The following is a 17,177-nucleotide window of genomic DNA, read 5'->3' as shown; positions in this document are numbered from 1 at the left end:
ATTTTTTAATACAGTACTGGTGCTTAAATTTCTCAAACTATTAAAATAATAGCAGGTTTAACATTTTTATCCATTTTACTGAAGTTTGGTATTTAATATTAGAATGCCTGCTTCTGTTTGGTCTGCTTTGAAAGTTTGTGAAGGATGGTTATACTACAGAGATTTAAATGCCATTTTTCCATGAGAGAAATACATTTTTCCTGAAAAGTGTCTTAGAGTCCCATTTTAAGAGAAGAAATTGCAAAATTGAAGTAGTGCATAAATCAGAGAAAATATTTATTTACAGACATGTAAAAATTATGTTACAACATTTTAAAGAAAACCGTAATGAATCATCAATCTGCTCTAATGGGCAATCTCTGAATGTTTAAAATCTAAATTGCAGTGACACCAATTAAAAATAGGACTGCTAACAAGATTATAGTTATCTACATAGTTTAAGTGCAGTGATTTTTCAGAACTAAAAATGGCTCTACAGAGAAAACAAATAGGAATTGCAATAATATGTAATACAAGAGTTTACAAAAGTAAAAATATTTTTTCTTGATCCAAACTTTAAAGCTTTTTAGTAAATATTTTCCATTCATGCAGCTGCCCATGTTTGAAACAAATATCTGAAATACACAGAGCATATAGATCTGTGTAGAAAATGAATTTGGTTTGATTCAGGACTGTCTGTAAAGGATTTTATGACTGTTGAATGTCCAAACTGATTGACATGATCTTTTATATTTCCTATTCTTCCATATTCCAAGGGATGAGCAATGTTGAAAAATCCCACAATTGACAAAATTTATGTCAAACAAGTAACAGGTGATGGCAAACAACACTGAGCATCTGGCATACATGGACATACATGGACAGCAGAGAACTATTAAGCTCTGTCAAAGCTACCAGCATCCTCAAGTGATTTCAAGCAAACATGCCATTGAGAAACCTTACTAGTAATAGGCTGCACGGGATAAACAATCTTGCAAATGAAATAGTGCCTCATGGTGTTACCAGAGGTGACTTTTGTGTTCAAAATATACTCAGGACTTAAACTGTGGTGTGAAGCAGTGACAAAATTATGAATGTGCAATTATTTCTGTGAGTTCATAGTGTAAGGGGAATGATTATAAAGAATGTGTAAAAATCTCAGTGTTTTTTGTGAGTGTTAGCTTATTTGGAATTGAGGTGGTGAAGAGACAATATACCTAGATATTTCCCATATCTAGTTTATTAACACCAATATCAGAACTGATCTCCTTGGATGATTTTCTGCATTTTTTAAGTCAGCCAACAGTTTATGTGATTTAAATGGTACAACTGCTCCTGGACCTGCTGAATTTGGAGATATTTTTTTTTTTTTTAACTATCAGCCAAAGACAGAAATCCCAAAATGGCAATTACGTTTGCATCTTTACAGTTAAAAATGTTCATAACCTATATTAAGAGACAGAAAGTGGAGTATTTCATTCTCTGATTTGACCTAACATTTCACTTACACTGGAGTAATATTTTTTTGCTGCAATGTTCTAGGAGAGTCAGCCCTGATAAATTCTGAAGCTGCAGTTCCTTATGCTCAGATGTAACTACTTATACTAGTCTTTCCTTATTTAAGGAGCTGGGTACTACTCAGCACTTATGTAAAACCATGTAACTCCACACACAATAGACAAGTTAAATATAAGGTACACAAATGTAACTGAGAGTGCAATGTCAAATAGCTACCTAGTGAAAAAAATTCTCACTCATTAATAGATAATTAAATTAAAATGTATGCTTTTCTTCCAAATTTTTGAAAAATATCAGTCCTTCTTTATTGATAGTCCCCATGGCAGAAACCTGGCCCGAGACCTTGAGCTCCCACCTACTTACACTCACACTACATAAGGTGAACCTGTCATCTCATAAACTGCTTTTTAAATCAGAAGTTTAAAATTAGATCTTTTAAAAAGTCTCTCTGGTAGAATGTTTGAAAGGGCAAGGCAAGAGTGCAACTTGGTAGTGCTGGATGATCTGAAATAGTAAGTAGCCTGGTCATGGAGCTCAGTGGTCAGGGCTCAATGCTGCATACTGGGTCTGTGCTCCATTTGACTGTGTAAGATACTTCCTTAATTAATGCCTCTGCCTCTTGGGAGGCTGTAGCTAATAAATAATATATTTACCCTGCAATCACTTTAAAGTCATGGCTCTTTCTATATGAGTACCACTTGCTTAAAGATGTAGATGAATAAATACATATTCCTTGTTTCTTGTAATCTGCAATGCTAAAGAGGTCTGACTTTGGGATGGTGAAAAATTTGGTACTTTTCTAGGGGAAGAAGTCCATGTGCTCATGCTTTTTTGCCTTTAATATCTCAGTAACACAAGAGAAATAATGCATCCATTCTGTTTGAAAGGAGATATGATTTATTAAGAAATTCTATACTGAGATTCCCCCTACAACATCAGTAGTAATTAATTATTCCAATTTCAGGCTTTCAGGAGGGCCTTAGGAGTTTATGGGTGGAAAGACTACTGCCAGAAAATAACCCAAAAAGTAATAAGTAGGCTATCTCAGGCTGTCAGATATTGGCAGGCTATAAGTAATTTTCCTGGCTAGACAGGAGGCTGTCTGACTTTCCATATGGTAGGAACAAACTGCCTTTAGAGATTTGCAAGAACTGTCTGATGAATGGCATCACAGAGAGGGCTTATCTGAAGAAGGGGATTTACATGAGGATGCAATTTACAGTTTATCAAGGATTTCTCTCTTATTTTGACATTTTCACTTTTTAGAAGCTATTCTATTACCAAATGTAATTATTTCCAATGACAAACAAATTGAATAAAGTAATGGGAAACACCATACAATGTATTTAATTGTGGCACTGATCAAAATGTCTTGTTTGAACTAAGCAGTAAACAAAGAAGTGCAATATCACCTGACTCTAAATATGGTAAAACAGTAAAATGTGCTAATCATAAAAATAGCTTTTAGAAATATACATTTGTATACAGTGTTTTCCACACCTGTTAAATACGTCCTTCATATTATTATGATACAGTACATTGGCCTTTAAGACATCAAAATTAAAAAAATAATACCAATAATTAGCCAGAGAAAACCACATTTACAATCTAAACCATAAAAATCTGACAATTGTACAGCTTAGAACATATAAGAAATGGAGTTTCTAATATCTGAACAATAATGTCCATTTTAATAAGCAAATTGAGTTTCATACAAATTGAATCAAAGGTGTTGTCAGCCAGTAAGAAACTGCAGTTCACAATTTTCTGTGAGGAAGTCAGAGTTTCTCTTCTCAGCCTTCAGGGGATTCACACATGACTTTTCATCACTTGATCTGTAGAAACTGAGAAATGAAATGTTTGCTTTAGTATGAAAGCATATAATTTCTTCCAGGAAAACCTCAAAAAGAAACCAAGACAGCTGGGGAAAAGAGCCAAGAGGACTATGACTTGAATTTTTCACAAAGGACTATGACTTGAATTTTTCACAAATCAGACAAATATAAATGTCTACAATGCTTTCCCACCTTAAACCATCGAAGGTTAAAAGAAGAATAGTGTTCCTGCAGCAGTGGCCAATCCGGACTGCGCAACAGTCTTTAGTTGGCTGTACGGCCCAAAATAATAACAGCAAATCAAGCAAGAGCTATTGAAGCTGAAATATATCTCCCCTCAATAATGCTAATGCAACAAACTGCTGAATAATTTCTATTTTAGCAACAGGAAATAGAATAATTTATCTTGGCTGCTTTGCAATGAAATGCTTTATTTGCATAATAGCATTCAATTGAAAATAAATTGCATGTAGAATTCTTTGCTTCAGCCCTATCACACTATTTTTATACCTTACTCCATTGCCATTGGTTGTGTGCTTTCAGCAATGCCTATAGTTACCAGATTGATGGATTTTTCCTCAGTTTCTTCCCTTTTACTTTGCCTATTTTGCTAGTGTTTTTGTGTACCTGCCATAGGATATAACAGTATATCCTTTGATTTCTTTTGTTGCTTTATCAGCCACACTGTGAAAATGCAAAAATCCAGTCTTAGCCAACACTTTTGAGGTTCATTCTTCCAGCAGAGGCTGGAGGCAGTTTACATCTAAATATCTGAGTCCTGCTATGTGACCCATTAATGCTACCAGCTTCAAGTAGGCATTGAGTGATGCTGCAGCGGGGCATAAGGCACACCAGCTCCACCTACCCACAGGGAAACTGACAGCACTTTCCTAATCACATCTGTTCGGAAAACTGACAGAAAATGTTAGCAGATGTAGATGGTTTTTTTTTTTTTTTTAAATTTTGACAGGAAAAATATCTTTCAGCCAATCTTTTCTGCACTCTTTTTTTTTTTTTTGTTTTGTTTTGTTTTGTTTTGTTTTGTTTTGTTTTGTTTGGGAGGGAGTGGGGCAGAGTCTATCTTGTTTTATAACTGAAAAAGGAAACAGCTGATGAAACCCGGTGCACTTTCGATCAAAGGCTGAAAAACTTTCAGATGTTTCAGCCAATTTTCTCTTCCTTCATTGAAAAAAAAAAAAGAAAAATAAAAAAAAATCTATTAAAGTTTCCATTTATTGAAAACCTGGTTTTCCAGAAACATCCAAGTCACTGCAGGACTGTGCTCCTGACCTTTGAAGAAGTCAGGCATCAGATTTCCCCTTCACTGGAAAGAGGGCACCAGGTGTGTGGTTGTGTCTTCACAAGTAACCAGGATTAGGGAGAAAAGCTCATGTGAGAGGCCCCCAAATTTTCTTCTTTAAGTTAAATCATCTAGAAACTATTATTCTCTACTTGCACAGAGAAAAATCTTCATCTCTTATGTTTTAGGTCTGATCTCTAGAGAGACTAGCTATAATAAAAAAGACCTTTAAACTCACCCCTTAAATCTGAGAGAGGCTTAATGTTTTTTAACTAGCTATTCATCTTAGAAAGAGTGAAAATAAAAAAAAAATCCCACTGTACATCCTATTAGATCCAAAGAGAGTTCCTCTTTTTTAGCCTTAAGAAGCAACAATTATGAAAGCAATAAGAGGCAGATTTTCAAGTTATTTATCAAAGCTTTTTTCCCTTGCCATAAACCTTTCAAGCCCTTACCTGTCACAGCACTAAAGGGCTTCATTAGGTTACTATTGTGAACCATTAATGTTGCTACCCATCTGGACCCAAGTCATCAATGCAGCTTTGCTGTTGGTTGGAAACAGATAAAAATTTAGCAACCCCACCAGTCCAAAATATTCCTGTGTTCTTCCTTCAGTACATGGATTTCTTATTCCCTTCTCACTACAAATAATGGTAAAGTTTGAGAGGAAACATTAACATCTGGAAGAGTCAAACATTTATTTTCCCTGTAATTACAGGAATCCAAGGCTATGCTAATTTCATTCTATTTCTTTCTTCTGAATAGTGTGCAGTTTATCATCTGCCTTTATGGCGGTGCTGATGATATTTAAAAAACCTCATGATGACTAGTAGGTTTTTAACATTTTTTTCATTTCTTTCCCCTTATATATTAAAACATCTCCTGACACAACAAGGATGAACTGAATTATGTTAAAGCCAGCAATAAGGCTTTTATTTGATGTAATTCTAACAGAAAACCACTTTAGAAAGTATGATTTGAACATAATGCATTTTAGGAATTTAATAACTCAAATGAGCATATAGACTTGGCATCCATAGACAATTCTATAAACTGTCCTAATTGCCATCATAATCTCTGAAAAAAAAAGATGGAGAGAGTTTATGGAATATTTATTCGTTCATTTTCCACCTGAAATTATTTCTTCTTTTTTCACTATTGGATGTCTTTTTGAGCATGAGTTGTTGGAAACACTCTTCTCAGACATAACAGTGTATTTCAGTCTTCCAAGAATGCTATTGCTACTGTTATTATAGTTCTAGTATAATGCTTCTGGCAATTTTTTCCAAGTTCAAGTTCTACTACATTAAATTAATTTTAACCATACACTATTACTTTGTATATAACATTGGAAAGCCAACATTAAATAATTTCCTTCCCACAGGGTTTATGGGAAGAGCTTTCTGGACTTTACCATGCTTATCTTCCAGTCCTAAATGTACAGGAATAAATCTTACTGTATGAGAGTGTAAATTCTACATATGTTTTTGGGAGGCATTATTAGAAATGTGCTATGACTAAACGCCACATAAGATGTACATGATTAACATCGTACCTTGTTTAAGCAAATGCTTAAAGAAAAGTCTCACAGAAATATAGTTGTTACAGACTTCACCATATAGTTTACCCCACAATAATTATAACCAAGAAGAGCGTCCAAAATACATGAAAGACATTCATGTGACAAAATGCATCTGTTTTTAAAAAATCCTTTGCTCTGAATGGTTTTTATGATAGCATTAATCCTAGAAACCCTCAGAAAATGCAGCTAAAAAGAGGATGGATAGATGATGGTTCACATACACATGTGAACTTGAAACCCAAAGCCTCAAGTATCCTTCCTCTTACTTTCCTGTGTCTTTTCCTTGCCAGACAAACCCATTCTCAGAACTGGAATTCTCATTTTAATAACTGTAATGGAGGCATCTGAAGCTACTGCTGACCACTGCTTGGGAAAATTGCACATCTGTCTCTTGCAGGCTCCTCTTGAGTAGGAGACTTGATGCTTGACACCTTTCTAGGTTTCTGCTGGTGTCTGACTATGCTTTGACAGAAGGTTATGTGACTGCCCTACATCACTTTCTCCAAAACAACAGCAAGCTCCATTAAAATGCAGCAGGTACACTGTCCTTTCCCTCCCAACTCTGTCCCTCATACTTGTGCTATGTCAAACTGCAATTGTAGCACAACTGCTTTCATTACATCTGATGCTCACTGCTGTTATCTGTACAACTGAGAATTCTGGCTCCAGGTCTACAGACCCTCTCTTATGTCCTCGAGGATAGCATACTCTATTCCATCTCTAATAATTTCTTTTGATTTTGAAATGCACTTTCTGGACCACCAAAGAGATGAAAAATAGAAACTGTCTGCAGAGCAGGTATTAAAATAAAAAAGCAAAACAAACACAAAAAAATAGCCAGAACTTAGTGGGCCATTATTGATCTAGATATTTACATAAAATGAGAAAAATCATAATGCAGTACGGAAAGTAGTAATGCAAATTGCCATTCTGTTTATCTGCTGTCTGGCTCAAGAGAATATCCTCCTTTTCTCTTAAGCAGGCACTCACACTGAGTGTAAAGCACTGTAATTTATATTTGTAAGGTACCATGGGGACATGCACTTTTGTTGGCTTTTACACAGCATGATGATAAAGACATTATCAGTGGAAAACCACAAGGAAGAAGTAGAGCTTACCAAGGAACATTGAATTTATATTTGCTGTCAAATTGACTTCACAGCTGTGTTCATTTGAAGTACACCTTACACTATCCCTTGATTTAAAGCCTCAAATCTCTAACTCAGTAACAGTCATAGAGGTGGTTTAGTTTAATGCCCCCATATGAAATGTAAATGCTTGGTTCAGTAGGTGTGAACAGGGGAACGTGAATGTGTATCACACTTTTGCTGCTTTCAGTTGTAACCCTTGTAAAGCATGAAAAACAAAATGATAGCAGTAAAGCAAAATATTTTTGCAATGAACTAATGATAGGATATTAACTGCATTTAACAAATAAAGGGATTGTACAGTTTGATAAATATTAATAAAGGATAAATAAAAGAACCGTTTGCACCTTCTTTAAACCTTTCTTCAAATGATGAAACCTAATCATGTTTTGGACTCTGCCAATCATACTTTAATTGCTAAACATTACAGAATCATTTTTCTGTTCAGTGAACAGCTTAATTGCTTTGAAGTGCTAGTATTTATGTGAGTACATGTGAGAATGATTGTTTTAGTCATCAGTGAAAACAAACTTCTATCTTCTCTGTATTAAAATGCTCTGTTTCACTTGTTTGTCCAATAAAAATCAGCAGGAAGAATAAGATAGCCCTATCAGATACTGATTCTTTCCCTAGACCATTATATCTTTTCTTTCTCACAGTCCAGGCAGAATTGTGATAAGTGCTTTTGAGTGTAGTGGTGGAGACAGGATCCAATATTTGGAGAGTGCTTGCAAGGACACTGCAGTTGAGATGATGGTCAGGTATGAGACTGAAGGAATGACTTTGAGTCACCATGGCCAATTGAGAGCTTGAGTGGGGCCACGAAGGAAAGAAGTGAATCTACCACTTTATTTAGGCTGTGTGTTTTTCTCCTGCTAGACTGCTTTTGGAGCAAAATCTTCCTCTGCAAGGTCCTTTACAGTAGTAGGAGAAGACTTAGAGACTAGTAGTACAGTTTCTGGTGACAGTGGGAGGGATCTGAAGCTGGAGGCACTGGGCCTTCTGCAGAGTGTGGGGTGGGCCAGGATCTCCAAGCAGATGTGGAAGAGGTTGGATGGTAGGGAGGTGGTGCTTTAGAAGAACGCACTTCCTTGAAGTCTTTACCAGAATGCACCCACATTTCTATGTGCTGGTGAAACAGTGTTACCACCAAACTCCCTTTTCTGTTCTCTTTTGGCTGATAAAGCCAATCCAAATGCAGTAATGCATCACTCCCTGGTGCTGTCCACAGAGTTCCCTCAGCCCATATCAATGTGCCTTGAGGGATGCTCAACACCTCCTTGGGATCCAGTGCCAAATAAAGTAGAGAAAAAAATGTTACACCTTTATTTATCCCTGCATGAGAAAATTCTCAGGGGTGAGGCTCTTATTGGAGATCCCTGGATGTTTTCTGTTTCTTGGGACAGTGCTCCATGAGAAGCAAGTCCATCTGAGTCCTATCATGATTCATAGTAAGTACTGTACTTTATCATCCTGAATGCTACAAAGGAGATGCTTTTCAGTCACAGGGTGGTGTAAAAAAGCTGTAGGCTAAAATTCCTACTGAATTAATCTCTGCTTAATGTGAGGAGTAGGAATTCTCTAGTGTGAGATTATGTGGTCCAATTAGTATTAATGCTCAAGGCAAAAGTTCCTGTCCTACTAATGCCGAGGGTGCAGTTTTGAACACAAAATTTAATGCTAAAGGAACTACTAAAAACTTGTACCCTGACGCCATTTAATATGTCTACATTTTAAGAAGTGTGCTTCTTAAAATGAAAGTAGGATCTTAAAAGAATTGCCATAACGTAATTCTGCAGAAAGGACCTAATAAACTTTCTCACTATTGCCAAATTACAGTTTAGACAGGTATCAAAAACCAAAGGGCACTCATTCCAGGCAAAATAATTGTAGGCAATGATGTATTGAGATGAGAAGTGTTATGTCTAATCAATCTGAGATTTTTCAGATACTTGGAGGCAGAAGTTTTACTCAACAACCAGGTGGAGTAACATTAAAAAAAAAAAAAGAAAATACATAGGAAGGGGGGAGTACTGGAAGAAGATGCTGGAAGCATATAACATGAGACAGAGATACTGGGAAAGCCCAGAATAAACCATAGGAAGCAGGAGTAGAAGAAAACAATGCAAAATTAATATTTAAATGGTGACAGAATAATAAATTAAGACAGTCAATTGAATACACAGGATGTAGTGTTATCTGCTTAAAACCGTCATCTGTGAAAGTCTTGCTATGGCAATGTGATTCACGTGGAAATGGTAATAAAAGATGGTCCTATTTAAAACAGTTTTTTATTTGTATTTTCCTGCCTAAAGCTTATGTGAATGCATAGTGCACAGTAGTGCATAATATTTTGGTTTTATGAGGATTTCAGGAGACATTAATTTTAAAATAAATGTTACAAAGCAAAATGTTGGACTTGGGGTCAAATTGTGATCTGCAAATGGTGTAGAATCTCATAATAGCTGAGAAAGGATTATTATAACCTCACAAAGAGGGAGCAGAGAAGAATTTAGCCTTTTCATTCTTTGTTTATTTGGTCTGGAAAACACTGCTCATTTTGAAAGACTACAGAACAGTAGTGTAATTTTAGAAATCAATAGCGACAATAATTTGGAAACTTTAGGCACACATAGCAGCATCAGCTGGCTAAGCTGGTATGTGATTAACTTCAAAATTTTCATTTTTGTCAGACTGAGCTTGTCTTAATCTCACTGATTGCTTTTTTTTTTTTGTTGAAATGGAAATTACAGTTTTATCACCTTCTAAATTACTTCCCTTTTCTAAGATGTGTAAATGCCTATGTATGGATAAATTCAATCTGCCTTTCATGTTTTGATATTAATCATGTAGAAAATCTCAGTAACACATTTATGTTTTCTAAAAAATGAAGACCTCTTGGAATAATTGGGTCACTAACTGTATTAGTTCTGCAATTTCTATTGAAAAAATAAAAAAAATTACGATTTCTGCCCTTTAGTATGGAAAAATAACAATCTTTTGGCTTTTCAATGCTTGCAACTCTTTACTTCAGTGAAGTATTTCAACAGAAAAATGTTTCCTTTGAGGGTTTTCCATTCAGCATTTTTGATGCTCAAGGTTACCGATAAAGCCTGTGGAATGAGTGTTTTCTAGGGGAACTAAAGCTATTTATTTTCAAAGACTAACACACAGGAAAAATGTGTGATGCATGACAATTGCTCAATTTCAGTTAAATCTTAGAATTTGATGATTAAGCTGATAGACTCAAGTCCATAGCACAGACCCAATGGCTGTCCTGAGTTTTTCCAGAGGATTTCTGTTCACTAGTGAATGCCTAGAAAACACCAGTGTCCCCCTTCCCATCACTTTCCCAACATGCCTCATGCTGCTGCTGTGGTATCTATACTCGGTTACTGTCCTATGTTTATTACTGCTATACACAGATGGGGACGGTTGGTTGTAAGTGATGGGTGGACAAACCCCAGTGACTTCAACAAGTCACCCAGATTTTAATGGATCAGCCAAAGTACAGGGAAGTAAAAGAAGCACAGTTCCACCAGAATTAGTTAAAATTACATTGGCAGAAATATTAATGGGGGAGAAACTAAAATCAGTCTTATTTAAAGTGTTGAGTTACTTCAATTAATTTCTGGTATTTCTTTTTCAGCCATAAGGAACAGCAAAAAGTTCATGATATTTTTTAGAAGTCATCATTGTCCTCACCTAAAATGGGATCCAGGTTTGCTTTTAAGAGGTAGGTGTTTGGCTGTCCTTGTTTCTGCACTCACTCAGAGGCTGACTATACTCATAAATTTTGGGCCAGCAAAATCTGTGGAGCTAATTTGGATCTACTTAGACTAAACAAAAATAATGAGGCTATTAATACTGAATATTAAGGTCAACTATGTTATATCAGAGAAGAGTTAATCTCATTTAGGCAAATATTTTGTTTACTTGTCTGAGAGAATTTTTGGCCTGATCTGACAGCATTGTTTACCTCTGATTAAATTCACTGATTGGTATGTGGTTTTGTTTTGCTTTAAGTTGGAGGCAGACAGTTGTTTTTAATAAAACCTGAGCCATTAAAATTAAATATTTGCTGTCTCAAAATTATCAAGCACCATGACTATCTTATTAAATGATGACTGCGACTTCAGGCAGGTCAAGAGACATGGCAGGGTGCAATGAAATAAGTAAAATAGATTCCTTGAAGAATATATTGCCTGCTGTTCCACAGATATTTTTCTTTACTGGAAAGCAGATAATTTTTTATAAGTTTAAATAATTGGGAATGCTCCTTAAATACCAAAGAAAGGCATTTGTTGGTCTGGTCTCAGAAAGAGATACTACTTCTACCTGCACATTCAATCTTCTACCACATGGCAATATGAGAAAAACACATTGTCAAATCTAAGAACAGAACGCAAAATTCCTGATCCCATATACTTTGCTTAAAAATGACATAAACATAAGAGAAAACCCATTATTTTCAAGCTCTTTTACATCAAATACATAAGATTCTAATGCCTTTAAGTTAATTATATTTTTTACATTACAATGTTTCAAAAGTTTTATGATTTTAAGTTTTGAGGATTTTTTAACTGGGAACTAAATTATATAGAGCAGATTTGGTGGAATAGATCTGAATTCAATAAAATTAGTTTGCTTATTTGTTTTACAAAAATGTGACTACAGACAGGAAAATCTAGTAGAAAGAGACACAAAATGCATGATAACATTGCCTGCATTTTCTGCAGGTTCCCATGTGATATGCACGGGATAGGATTTAAATAATAATTAGAAAAACATTATGTAGTCAGTCATAAGCCAGTAACCTGGTTAAAACACTGAACACTACTTAGGAAACATCCTCTGATAAATTGACTGCCAGGAAAAATGGGGAGGAGGGGCAATGGCAAGGCCCTTCCAATGACTCCTGTAACAGTGGGTGAACAGCAAACACCTCCACTGTGCTACTGCATATATTAAATATAATAAAAGGGCATATCAGGAAGTTTCTTACAATTTTTGATTTCATGGCATGCTTTTATTATGTTCTCCATTTTTTCAGTCACAGATTATTAGATTTACTGCAGCTTTGGAAGGTACAAGGAATTAGTATCTGTCGGGTATGGTGCCCCTAATGACTTTCTTAGGTTGCTCAAGTACAAACATCTCACACTGATATTTATCAAGTGAACACAATCTTTTACCTATTCATTTGTCTTAGGAATGAAGAACATCGTGTTTCCCTGACACTGAATGCAAGATTTCAATGAATGGTAAATGCAATAGAAAAGAGAAAATTTTGCATGATCCTAGTGATTTTTAAAGCAAGCTGAATAAGATTTCTGGCACAATATTGCTTCAGCTATTGCCATTAATTATAAGGTTCGTCCTTTACTTTCTAAGTAGTCCTCTACAAGCACATTCAGAAATCTGCAAGTTGTCAGAATAGCTACTGATCTTTTCAACAAGCCTAATCAGCCTAATTTGGCTGATAATAGAAGAGTCAGTCTTGTCTGTCCTGATGCTATGGACTGAAAAAACAAGCATCTAAATGGACAATGAAAAATATAGTTTTATTAAAATGATAAATTAAGTACTATCAATACTATCACACAGTCACATATTTGATTAATCTTGCTACTTGAAGTATGCAAAACTGGATATAAACTAGATGAAATTCATCAGGCAGACTTTAGTTCTTTTTCTGTAGATTTTATTTTACTTTCTGTTGAATATTTTCATTGTTGAATTTCATACAAAATAATTAAAACAAAGAAATTTAAACATTTCATACCAATTTCCTATTAAATTAATTTCCCTTTAGCTACTCATAGGAGGGGAGTGATGCATACAATCAACCCCATAACCAACCTCTAGCAGTAATTTGGTTCAGTCTTGGAAGGAGGTAAAGGCCCAGACAGCCAAGAACTCCTTTAGTTGCAATCTGTTCTCTGAAGATCCACAAGAAGTGGCACAGGGAGCATTGATGTGAGTGATGTTGGAACACCCATCATGCAATAAACACATGAAAAGCAGGTAGCTTTTCAAAGTCTCATTTATCAAGGAATAAAGAAAGTTACAAAGGGAGTCTCATACATTTCTTTCCCATTGCTTGCAATTTGACTACAATATAGACACTTTATTCCACAAATCTGAAAGCCTAAGTGTGCCTTCTTTGAGCAACCTGGCTGCTGGGTGGTGGTTTCCCCTTGAGCTGCGACGCCTCTCAAGGTTACTTCTTGAAGCAGACAGACTATTTACCAATGGCAGATGTTTGGGAAGTGACTGATATGATACAAAACCTTTTAGTATGACAACTGTGATTTGTGCCTTAGTAACTCTGATTTGTGCCTTGGTGGTTTTGAATCATTGTTCCAATGATTGTGCTATGCAGTACTACAGTGAATCTTACCACTGAACCTTGGCTAGTTACTCTTCTACAACATCATATCAAAACCAGTTTTGCTAATACCTCTGATAGTGAACTTGTCAGCAATATAAATCACACATTTGTGACAAGAGGGAAATGTTTTTTATGAGCTTTGGCCACAGCACTAGTTGGTTCCATTGATTTAAATGGTAATGGCATCAATTCCTACAAGAAATGTAGCTATTATTATATCATAATGGTTTTACTTTTGCATAATGAAAATCAGTGCAGCAAGAGGATTATCCTGAGTTTTACGTCTGTGGCAGTTTCTGGTATTAATATTTGAAACATTATTATCTATCGGATGTTAGAAACAAATTTGGTAGACTGAAAACATGCAGTGTGGAGGTGGAGAAAAGGACGAGTAAGAAATCAAATACACTTGAGAGGTAAATACAATGGAAATATACTGTTGAAATAACTGCTGTAAATCTACATTGTAACCAGAACTGGGCCTTTTATAGTCTCTGTATCTTTGGTTCTTAAATAATTTAATAAAAATACCTCTTAAGACATCTCATTAAAGTTGACTCATTATTGTGGAACTCCCATCTAATAATGCTTGTCTGGCTTCATTACTTTTAGCACAGCTACACCAGCATAAAAACAATGCTATGATTGTGACTATATCCTTCAAACTCCAGCCATGCACTAACCAGTGTCTGATCTGAGTTATGACACCATAAATCTACTGTATTTACATCACATACTTTACCAGAAACAGTTTGCTGTACTGAATGCTCAGCTACTGAACCACTACCATCCTATTACTATTATAGTTATTTACTATGAAAGGCTGACACTTTGATAGGCACTATTATTCTCAGGCAACTTAATACATATATGAGTGCTTGTGTATAATTCATTGCAGTTAATTATTTTGTTGGCATTTTATTAACTATTGGCTAAAAGTGTTTTGTGCTTTTTCCCAAAATATATAATACTTCAGGCTTTCAGTGAAGTAACTTGTAGCTACCTGTTTTATTTACAAAGGAGTTGCAATGACTTGATCAGTGCTTCCTCAATAATTAATTAACACCCTTCAAAACAAGTTTTGAGAACCTTGATAGGTTAGGTTGTAAGTTTTTTTGTTCTGTTTTGGTGTGCAGCTTTTAGCTTTATATTAACTGTTGCTAGGAGCTTTTCACAAATTGGTGAAGACAAAACAATCCTATTCTAGTTGGAGACTCAAGGAAAATCTCTTCAAACTTCAGGCCCAAAGCATAAACAATGTGAAAAGGGGAGGGTGGGCAAGCAAGCAAGGAAGATGAAATTTTATAATTTGAAGCTGTTAATTGGACAGTTAACGCTTATATGCAAATGGACTAAAACTTATAAAAGTGTGAGATCTCGTTACCAAGCCCTTGTTTGCTTCCACCTTGGAGCCATCTCGGCAGAGCCACGATTGGCTCTGGTTCTGCCAGGGTGTGGGCTTTGAAGTCACTTCAACGAATATCCACTTTATTCCTCTTAACTCCATCTAGCCTCTGTTCCAGCTCCTTAAGACATCAAGATATATGAAATGTTCTGGTTCGCCACTGGTTGTCCATGTGTTAAATCAGCAGAATTAAGGAACCACCAAGGCTGCTAATTCAGAAATGTTCTTCCTTCAATCTTTCAACCAGGCTGCACAATATTAATACTATTTTTTATAAAAAGGGACTTGTTATAGAGGGACTGAGGACAAGCTGCTTCTCAAATATTGCAATGTGTTGGACTGTGTGGCAAAGAACATTTTTCTGTTCTCTTCTGTGCAGCCACAGGGGTAAGACAAGGTTATTTGTTTTCCTTCACACTACTTACAATTTAAAGACATGGCAGCCACACAAGACCTGCTTGATATCACTGGAGATTTGTGCTTGGTTAATTTGTGACCTGTTTGTGATTTGTGTGTGAACTTAATTTAGCGAACATAAAGATCTTTCTTCATGAGAGCCTGTTTTCCATAAAATGGGATGAATGTGTTGTCTTTGTCACAACACTGTTGAGGGACAGTTTAAATTAAAAGGATTGTACTAGGAAGGAACACAGAAATTTTAAGTTCACTGCTACTAGAAGCTGTTCAATGTTAGGAACGGAATGAAAGCCTGAATTATGGGTCCAGTAAAATCTGGGATAACCAACTACTTGCTTTTTTTACCTAAAAGAAGCAAAAGAAATAGACCTGAAGATTTTTCAATCCCTCTATTTCTCTCAGTTTTCAATCTCCCTCAGTTAAGTGATTCAGTTAAGTGACATGAATTGTAAAGTAAGATCAGGAGCTACATAATAAACCAGTGACTATTGTATATGTATAAAACTACAAAGTATGCATGCCCTTGTACAGGCAAGAGTGAGAGGCTGTGTAGAGCATGTGGATGAAAGCTTATGGCACACTTCACTGAGCAAGTTGAAGCCAACTCTTTGACATATTCATACAGAGATGGATTATGTTTCTGAGATCACCTTTTAAAGAACTCTTCAGTATAAAAATTGCAGCAAAATTCTTGGAGAGTTTTTCTAAGGAGATCCTTTAAGCTGGAGTGTCTGAAACACTGGGGACATTTACTGAGACACTTTTGGGCAAATAGTACAAAAGAGACATTCTCAAGAGGTGGTGTTTGATGACTGCAACAGGTGCCTCAAATGCATCATGTCTCAAATTGGAGTTCAGATGGGCAATCAAGTTATTGCTGCGGAAAACTTTTTCACACTTTAGTTGAGCCATAATGACTGTTTGTGGGCATGTCCTTAGTCATAGGAAATTACAATGCAAGGTTGAGCAACATCCTGTTCTATATGGTGGATGAAGAAAGTGTGCAGATGTTGAGTATAATGTTGTTTTGTGTCTGCGGGCAGGCAGACAACTGAAGGCTTCTGAAATCCATGCCTGACTTAACTCAGACCGTGTCTTTCTTTGCAGTTGATCTAGGCTGAAAGCAGGCATGAGGACAGCTGCCATCACTCAGTTAATGTGCCGTAACCTGTTCCTTCAAACAGACAGAGTGTGAATTTAGAGAACTGATCCTACCATCTAAACCCACGGCATACATCCTGCGTAGTCATTTCCTTTGCAAGTTAGAATTAGAAATAAAGAAATATATTTTTGAGTCCTCTGCTCCAAAGATGAAAACCCACATATATGAATTCAGAGGCTCCATTGTGGCAGCACCTGGACTCTGGTAGTGGGTATGACCTTTATGAATACCCCCCTTTACTGACAGCCTTAGGACATCTGTTCTGCAATCCTGCAGCAGGTTTTAGGAAATGACCTGGCAGAAGATTTACAGATAAATCTGAAGAACTCACTCAAGGTTAAGATCTAAATTTAAGTAATTTCCCTCTTTCCCTCTATGAATATTTTTCATACTAGTGGGCTCACAATTAAATTTTTCTGTTTAAATTACTTCAGGGC

General features: G+C 35.9%; 1 protein-coding gene across 12 annotated transcripts in view; it reads right to left on the bottom strand.

The window, feature by feature from the left end:
• Positions 1-252: 252 nt before the first annotated feature.
• The window catches only part of RALYL (RALY RNA binding protein like), a 372,476-nt gene continuing 355,551 nt past the window's right edge, over positions 253-17,177 (bottom strand). For all 12 annotated transcript variants that reach the window (XM_021550590.4, XM_077783051.2, XM_077783049.2 and 9 more), the window contains one exon: positions 253-3,341. In XM_021550590.4, the coding sequence (XP_021406265.2) occupies positions 3,324-3,341 (18 nt within the window). In that variant the 3' untranslated portion in view covers positions 253-3,323. The remainder of the gene's footprint in view (positions 3,342-17,177) is intronic.

The sequence above is a fragment of the Lonchura striata genome, chromosome 2 (genome assembly GCF_050655825.1).
Source record: "Lonchura striata isolate lonStrDom1 chromosome 2, ASM5065582v1, whole genome shotgun sequence".
Lineage (NCBI taxonomy): Eukaryota > Metazoa > Chordata > Aves > Passeriformes > Estrildidae > Lonchura > Lonchura striata.
This window is presented reverse-complemented; position numbering and strand designations above follow the sequence as displayed.